The sequence below is a fragment of the Mirounga angustirostris genome, unplaced genomic scaffold (genome assembly GCF_029215605.1).
Source record: "Mirounga angustirostris isolate CCGP_5_RB_7025 unplaced genomic scaffold, mMirAng1.0.hap1 SCAF_1, whole genome shotgun sequence".
Lineage (NCBI taxonomy): Eukaryota > Metazoa > Chordata > Mammalia > Carnivora > Phocidae > Mirounga > Mirounga angustirostris.
In genome coordinates, this window is record NW_026991709.1 from 106396386 (window position 1) to 106412576 (window position 16191).

Here is a 16191-nt window from a genome sequence, read left to right on the forward strand (position 1 = left end):
TCAGGAGCGCGTGGGTGGCTCAGTCACTTGAATGCCTGATTTTTGGTTTCAGCTCAGGTCATGATCTCAGGGTCGTGAGATTAAGCCCCAGGTTGGGATCCATACTCAGGGGGGAGTCTGCTTGAAGATTTTCTCTCTGCCCCTCCCCCTACAAAAGCACACTCTCTCAAATAAATAAATAAATCTTTATTTAAAAGAAAAGAAAGTACAGGGGCCAATTCGACTACAGCAGTTGCACCGGGAGAAGGTATGCATACTCCAACAGTAACATGGGTAGCAGGAGACCCAAGGTAAGGCTTAAACAGGTGGAAGGAGTTTAATCCCCATGAACTTTCTCAACTAATGGGCCAGGGCTCCCTTCTAGAACAAGGCTCACAAATGAGAAGCAACTGCTGGGAGCAGAATCAAAATTAAGCAGGACAAGGGCAAGGAAGAAGGAAAATAGAAGTGTCAAACTAAAATAGAGGGAAGAATCAGAGCAAGGAATCCTCAGAGAACAAGCTGCCATAATTTTAACAGAAGAGGGGGCTCTATAAAGTTATAAAAGTTATCTGAATCAAGATTCCTTCTAAAAACTCAGGAAAACTATATTCACATATAAGAGAAACAAATTATAGAAGTCAAATCCTATACAAAGTTACTCAAAGTAAAAAAGAGAGAATAAGGAATAAAAACATCCTACAAGAGCAAGCCAAAAAGAAGAGATCAAAACTGGAAAGTACAATTTTAAATGAACTAAAAGATATTAAGAAAATTATGTAAGGCATAAAAGATTACGAATCAAAATTAGACTATGAACCCAGAATGACCAATCTCAACATATACTTGTGTTTACATTTTTATTTAAATTCCACTCAGTTAACATACAATGTAATATTGGTTTCAGGTGTACAATATAGTGATTCAACACTTCCATACAACATGCAGTGCTCATCAGGACATGTGCCCTCCTTAATCCCATCACCTATTTCACCCATCGTCCCCACCCACATCCCCTCTGGTAACCATCTGTTTGTTCTCTAGAGTTAAGAGTCTGTATCTTGGTTTGCCTTTCTCTCTTTTTTCCCCTTTTGCTCATTTGTTATGTTTCTTAAATTCCACATATGAGTGAAATCATATGGTATTTGTCTTTCTCTGACTGACTTATTTTGCTTAGCATCATACTCTCTATAGAGCTCCATCCACATCGCTGCAAATGGAAAAATATGGACCGCTTCACAAATTTGCATGTCATCCCTCCACAGGGGCCATGCTAATCTTCTCTGTACCAACACATATGCCTAGCAAATTACTGGGCTTTAAAGAAAAAAACCTTTCAATATTTTGGATAAAAAGCACACATGACTTATAATTCACTCAACTATACATTTGTTGTGTGTACTTTTCTTTATCCATGTTTTATTTTACAATAAAAAGATTTTTACAGTTAAAAAAAAGGGAACTAATATTTACTTCATACCTAGTATTTCATGTGCTTTACATATTTTCTTATTCATAATGGTATGTACTTCTATTTTGCAGATGAAAATGAGATTCCGATACTATATCACCTGCCTAGAGACACACTGGCAGAAGAAGGTAAATGTAGGCCTTTTCAAACCCCAAAACAAGTAGCACTATAGAGGTGGGTAAATATGCATTATATTTTTGGAAGACTTCAAAGTTATTTTAATTTTTTTTTTAAAGATTTTACTTATTTATTTGAGACAGAGAGAGAATGAGAGAGAGACAGAGAGCACATGAGAGGGGGGAGGGTCAGAGGGAGAAGCAGGCTCCCTGCCGAGCAGGGAGCCGGATGCGGGACTCGATCCAGGGACTCCAGGATCATGACCTGAGCCGAAGGCAGTCGCTTAACCAACTGAGCCACCCAGGCGCCCTATTTTAATTTTTAATATTTTGGTACTTAAAAGGTAAGCTTTATTACTTTAGAAAGTTTGCTTACATGAGTGAAATAATGTTCTGCTGATGTCTGAGAAAAGTAGTAGTATGCTATATAAATGATTTTGGAAGTTGAATTTCATCAGTACTAAACTTATTCAGGTAGTTGCTCTTCAAAAAACACTTTAGTAGACTTCAGTTGCCAAAATAAAAGTCTTAGGGTTAAAAGAGATTTTAAGAACCACCCCCCACCCACACACACAGACATTTTAGTCATCTGAAATACTCAACTACCCAGAATAATCCTTTCATTACCAAAAGGCTACTGAAGTAGCATATTTACTTATTTAATCTCACCATACCTATAACTTGGGAAAAATTGTACATTTTCTTCACAAAATTATCTAACATCTTAGGTACTTTAGAAATGTCAACAAACTTAACTGAAGGTTTTTCTTAAGAAACCATCACCTCACATACAACACTGAATGAAGTTTGAGCCTACAATTAAAGGGTTAAATGGAAGAGACTCTCTAGCTCTTGATCTTATATGCTTGTGTTCTACCCTCCTTTTTTTATTTTTGAAAAATTTTAAACCTACAGAAATCTACAGAAAGGTTGAAAATATGGCATAGGGTGCCTGGCTGGCTCAGTCAAAGGAGCATGTTAACTCTCGATCTCGGTGTTGTGAGTTCAAGCCCCACACTAGTTGTAGAGATTACTAAAAACAAATAAATAAACTTTAAAAAAATTTTAAATTTAAATAAACTTAAAAAAAATCTATAGCACGATAAACCCCACTGTCCACCTAAATTTAACAATTAGTAACATTTTGCCACATTTGCATTATTTCTATCTATATATACTTCTTCCTCTGAACTATTGGAAAATAAATTATAGATATTTCTCTCCCAAAAAACTTTTCAGCATGTACTTACTTCCTACCAACAGGGACATTCCTCTATATAACTACAATACATAATCACACCCAAGAAACTTAGTCCTAATAGTATCTATACACAAATTTCCTCAAATGTCACCACTAATGTCCTTTATGGCTTTTTTTCTTTTCCAGATTTGAGAGAGAGAGAGCATGAGCAAGTGGGGGGAGGAGCAGAGGGAGAGAGAGAGAATCCTGAAGCAGATCCCCCCCAAACCCACTGAGGGTGGAGCCTGATCCCAGGACCTTGAGATCATGACCTAAGCCAAAAATCAAGAGTCCGCCATTCAACCAACTGAACCATCCAGGTGCCCCTGGCTTTTTTGTTTTGTTTTGTTTTGTTTTTAATTCCAGAACCCTATCAAAAACCACAGACTCTGTACTCACACTGTCATGTCATTGTCTCCTTTAATCCAGAACTACCTATTCACCTTTTTACGGTCTTTTAGGACACAGCCATTTTTTTGGAAGTTCAGACCAGCTTTCTGTAGAATATGCCTCAACCAGATTCTATTTGCTGCCTTATGATTAGATTCCAAATAAACATTTTTTTGGCAACAATCTTACACTGATGATGTAATTATGCTTCTTCCTAATAAAACACGATGGCAAGGATACGATGTCATTTTATTCCACTATTGGTGATCCTGACTTTGATCAGTTGGTTAACAAGCCTATGTTAAAAAAAGAAAAAAGAAATCGGACTTCAAGTCCTCCCCCTGCTTAAAATTCTTCAATTATTTCCCCTCAGAATAAAGTTCAATTAAGTCCAAAATACCGTCCAAGCCCTATAAGGTCTTGACCTAATCTTTAACCTAAACTGCTGTTTAAACACCCCATGATCCCACAGAGGGTAATGTCCTCTTTGGCTGAAAAATCCCAACATGGATAAATCAATCTCAGACATGCCAACTGAAAGAAGCCAGACACCTCTAAAATCACACTGTATCTTAAATTTTCCATTAGCTCAGTGACACAGCTGTCACTGCCATGGCCATAGTTATGTACAATTTGATATAAAATCCCTCAAGGGAAAGAGATTCCCTGGAGTCTCTCAGAAAATTTCCCTTAGAGCAGAAAGATGTCCCAAGGTTTGAGCAAAAGAAATATAGCTGAGCTTGGCTGAAATTCACCTAGGATAGACATTATGAAACTTTATATAACTCTATTTCATTTCTCTATGTCATTTCTCTATGTATTCTACAAACACTTGAGCAAGACCTCTGGAGAGTGCAGTGGCTTGTTACTACTAGTAGTATCACTGGACAAGTGCAACCCCTTAACATTTAAAAACTACTTGAAGAAGGGCTGAATTCTGGATACTACCTGAAAAACTTCCATTGATATCTTCTGGTAAGATCAAGGAAGTACTAGCATCAAAACTTGCAGAATGAGGGAGGCCTGGGTGGCTCAGTCGTTAAGCGTCTGCCTTCGGCTCAGGTCATGATCTCAGGGTCCTGGGATCGAGTCCCGCATCGGGCTCCCTGCTGAGCGGGGAGCCTGCTTCTCCCTCTCCCACTCCCCCTGCTTGTGTTTCCTCTATCGCTGTCTCTCTCTCTCTCTCAAATAAATAAAATCTTAAAAAAAAAAAAAACTTGCAGAATGAGTCATCAATGGCCTGGAAAAAAATTCCAGAAGTAAGTGAGCACTCTCAAGAATTGCTGAATCATCAAAATTCTTGATGGCATGGAAGATGTGTGGAAAAACAGTTCTTGGACAACTCAGGTCAAAAAATAACTTAGAAGTATCAGACTAAACATGAAGAAAGTTTTAAAAATACCAAAACTAATTTAGTTCATATTTTTTTAATTGTAAGTGGTATATGATTCTCAAAAAAGTCTAAGTCTCTTAAGATATATATAAAAAATTCTAGGTGCAATTATTTTTTTTTAAAGATTTTATTTATTTATTTGAGACAGAATGAGAGAGAGAGAGCACATGAGAGGGGGGAGGGTCAGAGGGAGAAGCAGACTCCCTGCAGAGCAGGGAGCCCGATGCGGGACTCGATCCAGGGACTCCAGGATCATGACCTGAGCCGAAAGCAGTCGCTTAACCAACTGAGCCACCCAGGCGCCCTCTAGGTGCAATTATTGAATACAGTTGACAGTTATACAGTAGTTCATTCTATGTACACGTATATGAAAGAAGTCTGACCATATGCTTATATCTGTTTAGCTGGTTAGTACTTTATACTCTTTGCTCTACTTATGCATGTTTTTAATATTCTATATGTAACAGACTGTATTATTGGCCCTAATTCTTCACTATTCCCTATATCCATGCCATTTCTCATATGACTTTGCAGTTCATCCTGTTTTAGGCAGAATATATTTCCTCACTCTTGACATTGGGCTCAACCATGAGACTTGTTTTGGCCAAGGTAATGAGGGCTGAAATGGTAGAGTGCCAAGCCATCTTAATGATTCTACTTCCATCCTGTCCTTCTGCCATCATGAAAACACCATCAACCTAGTAGTCCCAAGAGAAGGATGAAAGTAGTGGAGCTCAGCAATGCTGAGCTGACCCACAAACTTGTCAGCAAAAAATTAGTTCACATGTCCTGAATGTTTAATACCACCTAAAGTGAAATTTTACAAAAACTGTTTAACACCAAAGCACCCATGGCAGGTTCTCAATCGGTAACATACTATGATTCTGCTTTCCCTGGCCATATATAGCAGAAATGCATAAGAATACAGGGCAAAATTATTCAAAATGGCTGTAATCATGCTTAGCTCTCTGTGACCTTGTCCTTAAGATACACATTACACTGATTCTCTAGCTTTGGAAATTTAAAACATAAATACATACTTATCTTTTTTTTTAAGGGGGTAACTAATGAAGGAAAGACATAAGGGAAAAGGAACCACGTAGAGGCACTATTAATTAACCTCTGGAGAGGTAGGCCTGGTGAACCCAAGATTTACCATACCAGGATACTATGCCTCACAAACTGATAGAAAAGTTCTTATCAAACACCTGAAAATAGTTTTTTATATGCAAATACTGCACCAATGCCAAGGTTGCATTTTTTTAAAAAAAAAGAAATAGAAACCCAGCCTTATTAAATCCCGAGTGCTGGGCGCCTGGGTGGCTCAGTTGGTTAAGCGACTGCCTTCGGCTCAGGTCATGATCCTGGAGTCCCTGGATCGAGTCCCGCATCGGGCTCCCTGCTCGGCAGGGAGTCTGCTTCTCCCTCTGACCCTCCTCCCTCTCATGCTCTCTGTCTCTCATTCTCTCTGTCTCAAATAAATAAATAAAATCTTAAAAAAAAAAAAAAAATCCCGAGTGCTTCCAAATCCTTTTTCATCAGCTTTATTGTCAAATTATTTTTTTATTTTATTTATTTTAGAGAGAGAGAGTGCATGGGCACACATGCAAGCAGGGGGAGGGACAGAGAAAGAGGGAGAGAGAGAATCCCAAGCAGACTACCTGCTAAGCGTGGAGTCCAACACAGGACTCAATCTCACGACCTTGAGATCATGACCTGAGCAGAAATCAAGAGTCAGATGCTTAACTGACTGAGCCACCCAGAAGCCCTCAAATTATTTTTGAATTTAAAATTCAGATTGCTATTATCAAATAAAGAAGTTGTTCATTTCTACTGGTACATGTTTATAAAGCCAATCTAAAAGTAGCCTGTTTACCAACAAACCATATCCTATTCCCATTAAAATACAGCTCAACAAGGTACTTTTTAAAATACCCTTAAGGACAAAATATTATGATGCAATTTTTTTTAAAGACTTTATTTATTTATTTATTTATTTGACAGAGAGAGACACAGCAAGAGAGGGAACACAAGCTGGGGGAGTGGAGAAGGAGAAGCATGCTTCCCGCTGAGCAGAGAGCCCAATGTGGGCCTCGATCCCAGGACCCTGGGATCATGACCTGAGCCAAAGGCACACACTTAACAACTGAGCCACCCAGGCGCCCCATGATGCAATTTTTTTAAGTTTATTTTACTCTACCAGTGTTTATCTCTTCCAGGCATCAAGTAGATTATTATAACCTAAATATTCTAAACTGTACAAAATAGAAAATACCAAAACCTATTAAGGTATCCTCTGACCCAGTAATTCCACTCCTAGGTATTTATCCAAGAGTAATGAACATCTATGTCCACAAAATCTGGAAACAGTCCACATGACCATCAACACGTGAATGGATAAATTCTAGTATATCCTACGGTGGAATACTACACAACAATAAAAATGAACTACTAATACAACATAGATAAACCTCAAAAACATTATGCTGAATGAAAGAAGCCAAACATCACCATACGATTCCATTTATATAAAGTTCAAAGCAGACAAAACTAATGTCTGGCTATAGAAATGGGAACAGTGGTTGCTGCTGGAGGAACCAAGGGACATGCAAGAACTTGGGAGTGATAGAAATGTTTTATATCTTGATTGGGGTAGTGGTTACACAGGTATATACATTTGTCAAAATTCAAACTGTACACTTAAAAGATCTATACACTTCACCTATGTACATTTTACCTCAATAAAAACAAGCAAAACAAAATACTTATTAGTGACCTTTTTCAAACCATGTGTCTCCACAAACTGACAATGTTACAATAAGCAATTGTTTACCCTCAGCCTTCAGGGGCACCAGATGGTCAAGCTCTGCCATGGTGTCAAAAACAAGGCCAACATTCACTCAAATCTAAGAGCCCCTCCATTACAAAACCAAAATCAGGTTAAATCCACTTAAGTGGATTAAGCATCCAATTAACCATCCATTAAAAGTTTGTACTTTTATTCCTAATTACCTTTAATTACCTTTTAAAAAGTTATCTCCTCAGTCTAATGCTGTAAATCTGGTGCCTTATTTCACCCAATCAGATGTCGGGAGTTGGGAGGACCATATCTCACAGTTCATGACAATAATGCAACAATATGAAAATGTTCCACCAAATTATAACTTAGGATCTCACAACAAAAATGGATCAAAGACCTAAATATAAGAGCTAAAGCTACAAAGCTTTCAGAAGAAAACATAGGCAATTATACAAGATTCAAGGTCATTAGGAAATGCCCCTTAGGAGGCAAACCATAAAACAGACTCTTAGGGGCGCCTGGGTGGCTCAGTTGGTTAAGCGACTGCCTTCGGCTCAGGTCATGATCCTGGAGTCCCAGGATCGAGTCCCACATCGGGCTCCCTGCTCAGCAGGGAGTCTGCTTCTCCCTCTGCTGCTCTCTCTCTCTCTCTCATTCTCTCTCTCAAATAAATAAATAAAATAAAATCTTTAAAAAAAAAAAACAGACTCTTAAATATAGAGAACAAACTGAGGGTTGCTAGAGGGGAGGAGGAGGGATGGGCTAAATGGGTGATGGGTATTAAGGAGGGAACTTTTGTGATGAGCACTGGGAATTATATATAAGTGACGAATCACTAAATTCTACTCCTAAAACTAATATTACACTGGATGTTAACTGGAATTTAAATAATAATAATAATAATAATAATAATAAAAAGGAAATGCTCTTTAGATGAAACACCAAAAGACAAGTGACAAAAGAAAATAAGTTGAACTTCATCAAAATTATAAGCTTTTATGCATCAGAGGACACCATTAAGAAAGTAAAAACCCACAGAATGGCAGAAAATATTTGCAAAACATATTTCTGATAAGAAACTTGTCAAACTAGAATAAAGAACTCTTACAACTCAATAAAAAGACAAGTAACCTACTTTTAAAAATCAGCAAATGATTTGAATGGACATTTCCCCCAAGAAAATATACAAATGGACAATAAGCACGTGAAAAGATGTCCAACGTCATCGGTCGTTAGGGAAATGCAAATCAAAATCACCATGAGATACTACTTCATATCCACTATGATGGCTATAATCCAAAAGACAAGTGCTGGCAAAAACGTGGAGAAATTAGAACCTCATGCACTACTGACAGAAATGCTGCAGAAATACTGACAGAAATACTGCAGCCACTTTGGAAAACAGTCTGACCATTCACCAAAAGGTTAAATACAGAATTACTACATGACCCAGCAATTCCACCCTCATGTATATACCCAAAAGAAATGAAAACTTATGTCTACGCAAAAACTTGTACAAGAATCTTCATAGCAGCATTATCCATAATATCCAAAGGGTATAAAAAACCCAATGTCCATCAGCTGATGAACTGGTAAGTAAAAGGTGGTATATCCATACAACAGAATATTATTTGGTAATAAAGAATAAGGTACTTAACACATGCCACAAGACAGATGAACTTTGAAAGCATTACACTAAATAAAAGAAGCCGGTCCCAAAAGACTATATACTGTAAGATTCTAGTCATATAAAATGTTTAGAATGGGCAAATCTATAGAGACAAAACAGATTAGTAGTTGTCTAGGGTTGGGAGAGAAAGGCAGACCAGGAGAAAGGAGGACTGATTGCTAGAAGGTAGAGGATTTCTTTTGGGGGTGATGAGAATGTTCTAAAATTAACTGTGGTGATGGTTGTACAAATCTGTGAGTATACTAAAAACTACTGAACCCTTTATATGGCACAATCTTATGGTATACGAATATCTCAATAAAGTGGTTATAAAAATATATTTTTTAAAGATTTTATTTATTTGACAGAGAGAGACAAAGTGAGAGAAGGAACACAAGCAGGGGGGAGTGGGAGAGGGAGTAGCAGGCTTCCCGCTGAGCAGGGAGCCCGATGCGGGGCTCGATCCCAAGAGCCGAATGCAGATGCTTAATGACTGAGCCACCCAGGCGCCCCTAAAAATATATATATATATTTTTTTTAAGAAAAATAAAGAGTAGAATCTAGGTTTTACACCTAAATGCTGACTAAAATTTCAACTTGCTTGTCAGTTTGAAATGCTTCATAAAATGTTAAAGGGGGAAAAAATTACAGCATAAAAAGTTCACTATTACCAATAAATGTATCAAAACAATGATTTATCTATAATTCATCTAAATTTTCCCAAATTAGTTAGGAATTGTTCATCCAAAATTTGTTCAAAGCAGCATTTTAGAATTCCAGAGTCTTAGATTTATATTCATAATGAGACTCAGAGGATAAGAATTACTAAAACTAATTTTCCAAATTACAGACAAGGTGAAGGTGACTTAAATTTACACAGATCTCAGTAAGTTTTAAGAGACAAAAAGGATTCTGTTCTCCTGTGACAAACAAGAATATCAGAATTTTGCATGTCCAGGCAGCTTTAAAAGTTTGGGAAACATCCCCTGAAAACGTTATGGTAGAGTAGAGCAGATTTTATCTGTTGGTCAGTTTCAACACTGCTGGTTCTCACCTTTTAGAAAACAAGTAATGTGACACTCAGTTTTTAAGAATTTCATAAACTCTTAGCATAGTTACTAACTCAGAAATAATTATTCTAATATACACATTAGGATTAAATGTTAGCCAAATTTTAAATAGATGTCACTGTTGAAATCAAGACCCAAACTCAGGGCAATACGTGCTCTATAACTAGAGTGACCATATGGCCCAGTTTGCCAGGACTGTCCTAATTTACACCTGTTATTCCCACACCCACCCATTTATCTCATAGTCTTCATTTTTTAACATTCTTATGAATAACTGCATTAAAGTAACATAGGATGGGTTTGTTACACTTTCACTTTATACTTCCACCTTCTGCCATGGTTTTGTCTAGTTCTGTGGAGTACAGGTGCAATGAACACAGAGTTCTCACTTCTAACTTTAGGTTCAATCTGCAAGCCAACCACTCATATACCATTTCTTTTTCCACATCCTTTCCTAATAAAATGAAGTACACCTGGACAGGGACATCTAAGAGTAGCTAACTCTATCCAGTCTTGAGTGCCACAGCCATTGCTCAGCTTGCAAGATGCACCAAACCTCTAGACCACCATCATCTGTGTCAGTGGGAAATGTGAATAAGGTATCTGTAAAGTATATGCAGGAAAGAGATGTTGTGTGTTCCCGTGCATGATTTCCAAAGAGAGTAATTTGAGCATTCTTGCTACAGGAGTTTTGCCATTTATTTACTATATTGTATAAAACCAAAATTTCTTATTTTGTTTGGTAATGTTTTATTTTAGAGAAAATTACAATTTATTTTTACCAATTCCTTTTATGTTTAAGTGCCCCAGTTTAGACAAAGACTATAAGGTCACACTACTATAACCAAACACCTCACTCCCTATCACATTATAATGTATTGTATTAGGGAATGTACGGACATAACTATATAAACCATCTCCTTGGTCCTCAAAACATGGCAAGGATCCACCACTAGAAAACCAACTAATACCACATTACTACTATAGTAAAACTATTTTTTTAAACCACTGTGATTCTTAAGCAAATACAGAAACGTCTCTATTCCACAATAAGCATGAGAAAAGTATTCTACACAACTCAGAATTATACATGTTATACAAAGAGTCAAATTCCTATGAAATGATTACTTTTCTGTTGATTCACAAAGTGCTTCAGAATTATGTTTTAGCCCTGAGGACTTCATTTTGAGCATCTAAACAGAGTCTAGGTTAGAAGGAAACATGAAGACATTGTAAGCACCATTAACAGAGGTAAATTTTATTCTTCTGGATAGCAAAGAAGTATTCATTACGTTAAACAGCATCCTTTGGAATAGCAATCATTAAACGGCCTTTTAAAAGTATCAAATACATTTGAAAAGTATAGGACAAGTCTACATTTGGTCCAGCTAAAAGACAAGGCTATCTGAAGCTCCTGGAGGAATTTCAGAACCTTCCAAGTCTAAGAACAGGAAACAATAAAAACTATTCCTTTTGTAACAGCTCTTTCATTCTAGATGAAGATTCTTTTTTGAGGGGCAGAGGGAGAAAGAGAGGGAGGTAGGAGTGAGGAAGAAAGAGAGAAAATCTTAAGCAGGCTCCACCCCCAGCACAGAGCCCAATGTGAGCTCAATCTCACAACCCTGAGATCATGACCTGAGCCAAAATCAAGAGTCAGACACTTAATCAACCTAGCCCTAGATGAATATCTTATTATCTGAACAAAATCTGAAGCAGGAAAAAAAAATCTTTGACCTTTAAAAAAGTGTTCTATAGAGTTATCATAAAAGGACAGTTGTTTAATACTCAGTGCAACCCAGGAAAAAAATCTTGTTATCTTTCAACCTGATTCAAAAACTTAAATTTAAAGGGGCACCTGGGTGGCTCAGTTGGTTAAGCATCTGCCTTCAGCTCATGATCCCAGAATCCTGGGATCCAGCCCTGCCCCTCACCCCATTCGTGCTCTCTCTTACTTTCTCTGTCTCTCTTTCCCAAATAAATAAAACCTTTAAAAAAATAAAATTTGGCTTGTTTTATTAAAAAAACCTTATTTTTTTTTTAAGATTTTATTTATTTATTTGACAGAGAGAGACAGCAAGAGAGGGAACACAAGCAGGGGTAGTGGGAGAGGGAGAAGCAGGCTTCCCGCTGAGCAGGGGGCCCGATGCGGGACTCGATCCCAGGACCCTGGGACCATGGCCTGAGCTGAAGGCAGACCCTTAACGACTGAGCCACCCAGGTGCCCCCCAAAAACCTTAAATTTAAAAATGCCAAATTTAAAATTTTAACAGTAGAGGTCATTAAAGATTCTATATCACAATCAATTTATAAAACACCTTTAATTCAAATATGATTTACCCTAGTCAACATCTAGGTAAGGTGATGAAGCAGGTCCCACTTCTGCTCCAACCAAGAATGTGAGGGTTAGATAAGGCCAAAAAGTGGGAAATTTCACAAGTAGCCCAAAGAACAATATTCTGATAATCCTGCCTTAATAAAACAGAAAATAGTTACTATGTCTGATACTTGACCTTTATAGTATTCATATATAACATTGAGTAGCGGTAAAAAAAAGTTTTTAAATAAACCATTATATAAAATCTTAACTTCTTAAAGACATTATATCAACTCCTTAAATAAGAAAACAATAACCTCTGCTTTGGATAGTTAATCAGCCCAAATGTTTTTATAGATGTTAGGTCTCTCCCTAATTTCTATCATGCAAAAATGTCATTTTAGAAAATCCTGATACAAACTGAAATGTACCAGAATAGGAATCAAAATCAGCTCTTTCCTCCCACTTTAATTTATGAACCAGGATTTACACAAAACTGTCAAGAGTCACAATAGGTGTAACAAAGTAAGCTTGGGTACAGTACTTGTATTTCACTCCAGAGGGAAGGGTGGTTCAGTGGTAAACTATGGAAAAGAGATGCCTATCAGATTTCCAGGTGGACCTCTTAGACATACCTTATTTCACCTAATTTATTATGCATATTATCCCAAGTTTACACATCTCTTTACTTGAAATGTTTCTTATGATCAATGACATATCACCATTTAACTATAGGGAGTTTTTTCCTCCTTAAGAGTACATGAAATAATAACAGATTTGATGAAATATGTTATTTCCCTGATGGTTCCTCCTGAAAGTGCTTCCAATTCAGTTCACATCTAATTGTTACTCCAAACACACACACACACACACAAACACACATCTTTGAGTATGTTTTTAAAGGACCTTGAAATAAAATTAATCAGCAATTCACTGCTGATTAATTGAATATTGAATCAGCAATATTCAAAAATATATCAAATTGATTGAGACTCTCCTTAAAATGCAAGTTAAACAAAACAAAAATATCAACTAGGAAAAAAAAATGTATGCTCGGGCGCCTGGGTGGCTCAGTTGGTTAAGCGACTGCCTTCGTCTCAGGTCGTGATCCTGGAGTCCCGGGATCGAGTCCCGCATCGGGCTCCCTGCTCGGCGGGGAGTCTGCTTCTCCCTCTGACCCTCCCCTCCCCCCTCTCATGTGCTCTCTCTCATTCTCTCTCTCAAATAAATAAATAAAATCTTAAAAAATATATATATATGCTCTATACACCTAAGACACACAAATTTGGAAACTGAGTCTTGAACTTTCTGCTGCCAGTTAATTTTGTGAAAATACTCTTCTCAAATCACCACATATCTTTCAAAGTCTGAAATTAGGTTTAAGTCCTCCTATTAGTGGTCATTTCCTCCACCCGCACAAAGATAAGTTATCAGTCTCAAAACAGAAAAATGCTTTGCAAGTGAGCTAATGTACAGAAAAGAGCTGCACAATGAGGTTTACATTAGCTTCTGAGGTCAAAAACAAGTTCGACTGTCTTCATTCCCCTTTAGAGTCCCGAGAAAAGAGTTTCACATTGTCTACGCATTAGTTTTCTCGGTTTAAAAGAACATATCGCTACCTTATCATCTTTCCTCATTTGTTCAACAAATAGTATTTTAATGTTTAGGAGGTACTAGGCAATCATTAGTAGGAGAGGATCTACTACTAATATGTGACACTTAGACACCACCTTTGAAAGAGAATACCACCTGCATGAGGCACTACTATCTGACTTAGAACACCAATTCCCACCTGACTTTTAAAATCCCATACACATGAATAAAATTTAATGAAGTAACTTCTTAAAGCCAGGCTCTAAACAGTGTACAGGAGATACATCTTGCTCAAGTTAATCGCCAATTCAAAACTATGCACTTTATCGCTGACAAAAGCGACTTTGTGAGGGTCTGAAAACTCCAAGCCAACGAAAATTTTAATACAGAAGTGAACGCGAAGGTGCTCAATTCAGAAGCGAGACGAAAGAGGAGGGTCTAAAAAAAAAGTGAGTTGGAGGCGACGAGAAGCGCAGCGGCGACCCAAACGTGCTCTCCCCACATCAAGTTAGCAACTTCTCCAACACCCCGGGATTCCCCACTTCCCCAGCCCTCGGACGCGGTGGCCGCGGCTCGCGTCCCGGAGAGGGCTCCCCGCCGCGGGGAGCGGATCCACCGCAAACAAACGTGCCAAAGCAGCAGCCAGCGACTAGGGGCGGGGTTAGACCCACGCTCCAGCCCTCGGAGAAGGATGGGGGGGAGGGCAGCGGAGCGAACGACCCTCGGGTCACCGGCCCTGACCGGGCACGGGGGGTGGGGAGGACGGAGGACTGCAATCACGCGGCCTCGCGGAGGGCCGGCCTCGCCGCCGCGGACCCCAAGGCCGGCGTTGGGGAACGGGGAGGGCCTCACCGAGGACAGGCGGGAAATGGGGAGGCGGGAAGACTGGAGGCCAGCACAGCTTGAACGCCGCACGCGAGGCCCCGACCCTGCCTTGCCTTCCGCGGGCCCCAGGAGGTCCACAAAAGGCCCCCAGCCTCCCGAAGGGACGGGGGTGAGGCTGAGGAAGCAAACACACACACCCGCTTGCCTCCCTACCTCCACCCTCCGGCCACGCTCCTCGGGCTCCGAGCCCCACAGCGGAGCGGGGGAGGCGAGGGCCAGCGGCGTGGCCGCGGGGAGCTGACGCCCTCCCCGACGCCCGGAGACCGGCGGGCGCAGGAACCCCGACACGAAGACAAAAATCAACAAAGCACCTGCCGCTCCCGAGGAGAAAACATGCCACAGGCCCCGACCGGGGACTCTCCGACGCGCAGCTGCCCGGGCCGCAGGGCTGCGCAGACGGGCTGGGGGGAGGAGGGTCGAGCGGTGGTTCCCTGGCCCCGGAGCCTCGCCTGCTCCCAGAAGCGGCGAGGCAGGGAGCCCCACGCCAAAGACTGACCTTGGAGTCTCCGTTGCACAGAGCCATCGGGGCCGGGGCCGCGGCAGCGGCGGCCACGGTATGAGACGGGGCGGGAGAGGGCCGGCGGGGTCGACGCCGCGGGCTGGGGCTTGAGGAGGAGGCCTGGTCTAGAAGCGGGCGGGCGCGGAGAGGAGCTGGCCGACTGCGAGGCGCCGAATGTAGCAGCAGCCGCGGAGCGCGGGCCCCAGCGCCGCGGGAGAGGAGACCAGCAGCGCGCACGCTGCCCCCGCCTCCTGCTTCCGCCCCGGCCGGCCACTGGGAGGAGCCAGAGCCCGTTCGGCTAGGGAGCCAAACCGCGGACTCCTGGCAGATGCCCCCGCCGCCAAATAAGCCCGCCTGGGGAGGAGGGGCCTTCGGTGTCCGGCCCCGCCCCCCAGGTCCGTTCCCGCCGCCCAGGTCCGCCTCCGGGAAAAGAAACCCGCAGCTTCTCCGGCCCGCGGGTCCACGGGAAGAAGGGACTGCGGCGCCCGGCCCCGCCTCCGCCGCCAAAGCCCGCCCCCCAGTAGGAACCTGACCCGCCTCCGCCCCCTCTGGTCCTCCCCTGGGGGGGAGGAGCCCGCAACTAACAGCCCGGCTCCCGTCCCGCCCCCGCACCGGGCAACCGGCCTTGGGAGGAGGAGGAGCCCGAGGCGGTCGGCCCCTCCTCGCCGTGAAGGCCCACCTCTGAGAAAAACCCGAGCCTCCGAGAGCTTGCAGGAGGCTTGCCGGCCGGCGGCCTTCAACCACTGTGAGAGGCTGGGGGAGCGGAGTAGGA

At 41.1% G+C, this 16191-nt stretch overlaps 1 protein-coding gene and 1 pseudogene across 1 annotated transcript in view; both read right to left on the reverse strand.

The window, feature by feature from the left end:
- GMPS (guanine monophosphate synthase) overlaps positions 1–15884 on the reverse strand; it is a 68815-nt gene extending 52931 nt beyond the window's left edge. The window contains exon 1 of the mRNA XM_045903495.3: positions 15417–15884. Coding sequence (XP_045759451.1) covers positions 15417–15443 — 27 coding nt within the window. The 5' untranslated portion in view covers positions 15444–15884. The remainder of the gene's footprint in view (positions 1–15416) is intronic.
- LOC123835002 (U6 spliceosomal RNA) lies at positions 1200–1297 on the reverse strand (annotated as a pseudogene).
- Positions 15885–16191: the final 307 nt, after the last annotated feature.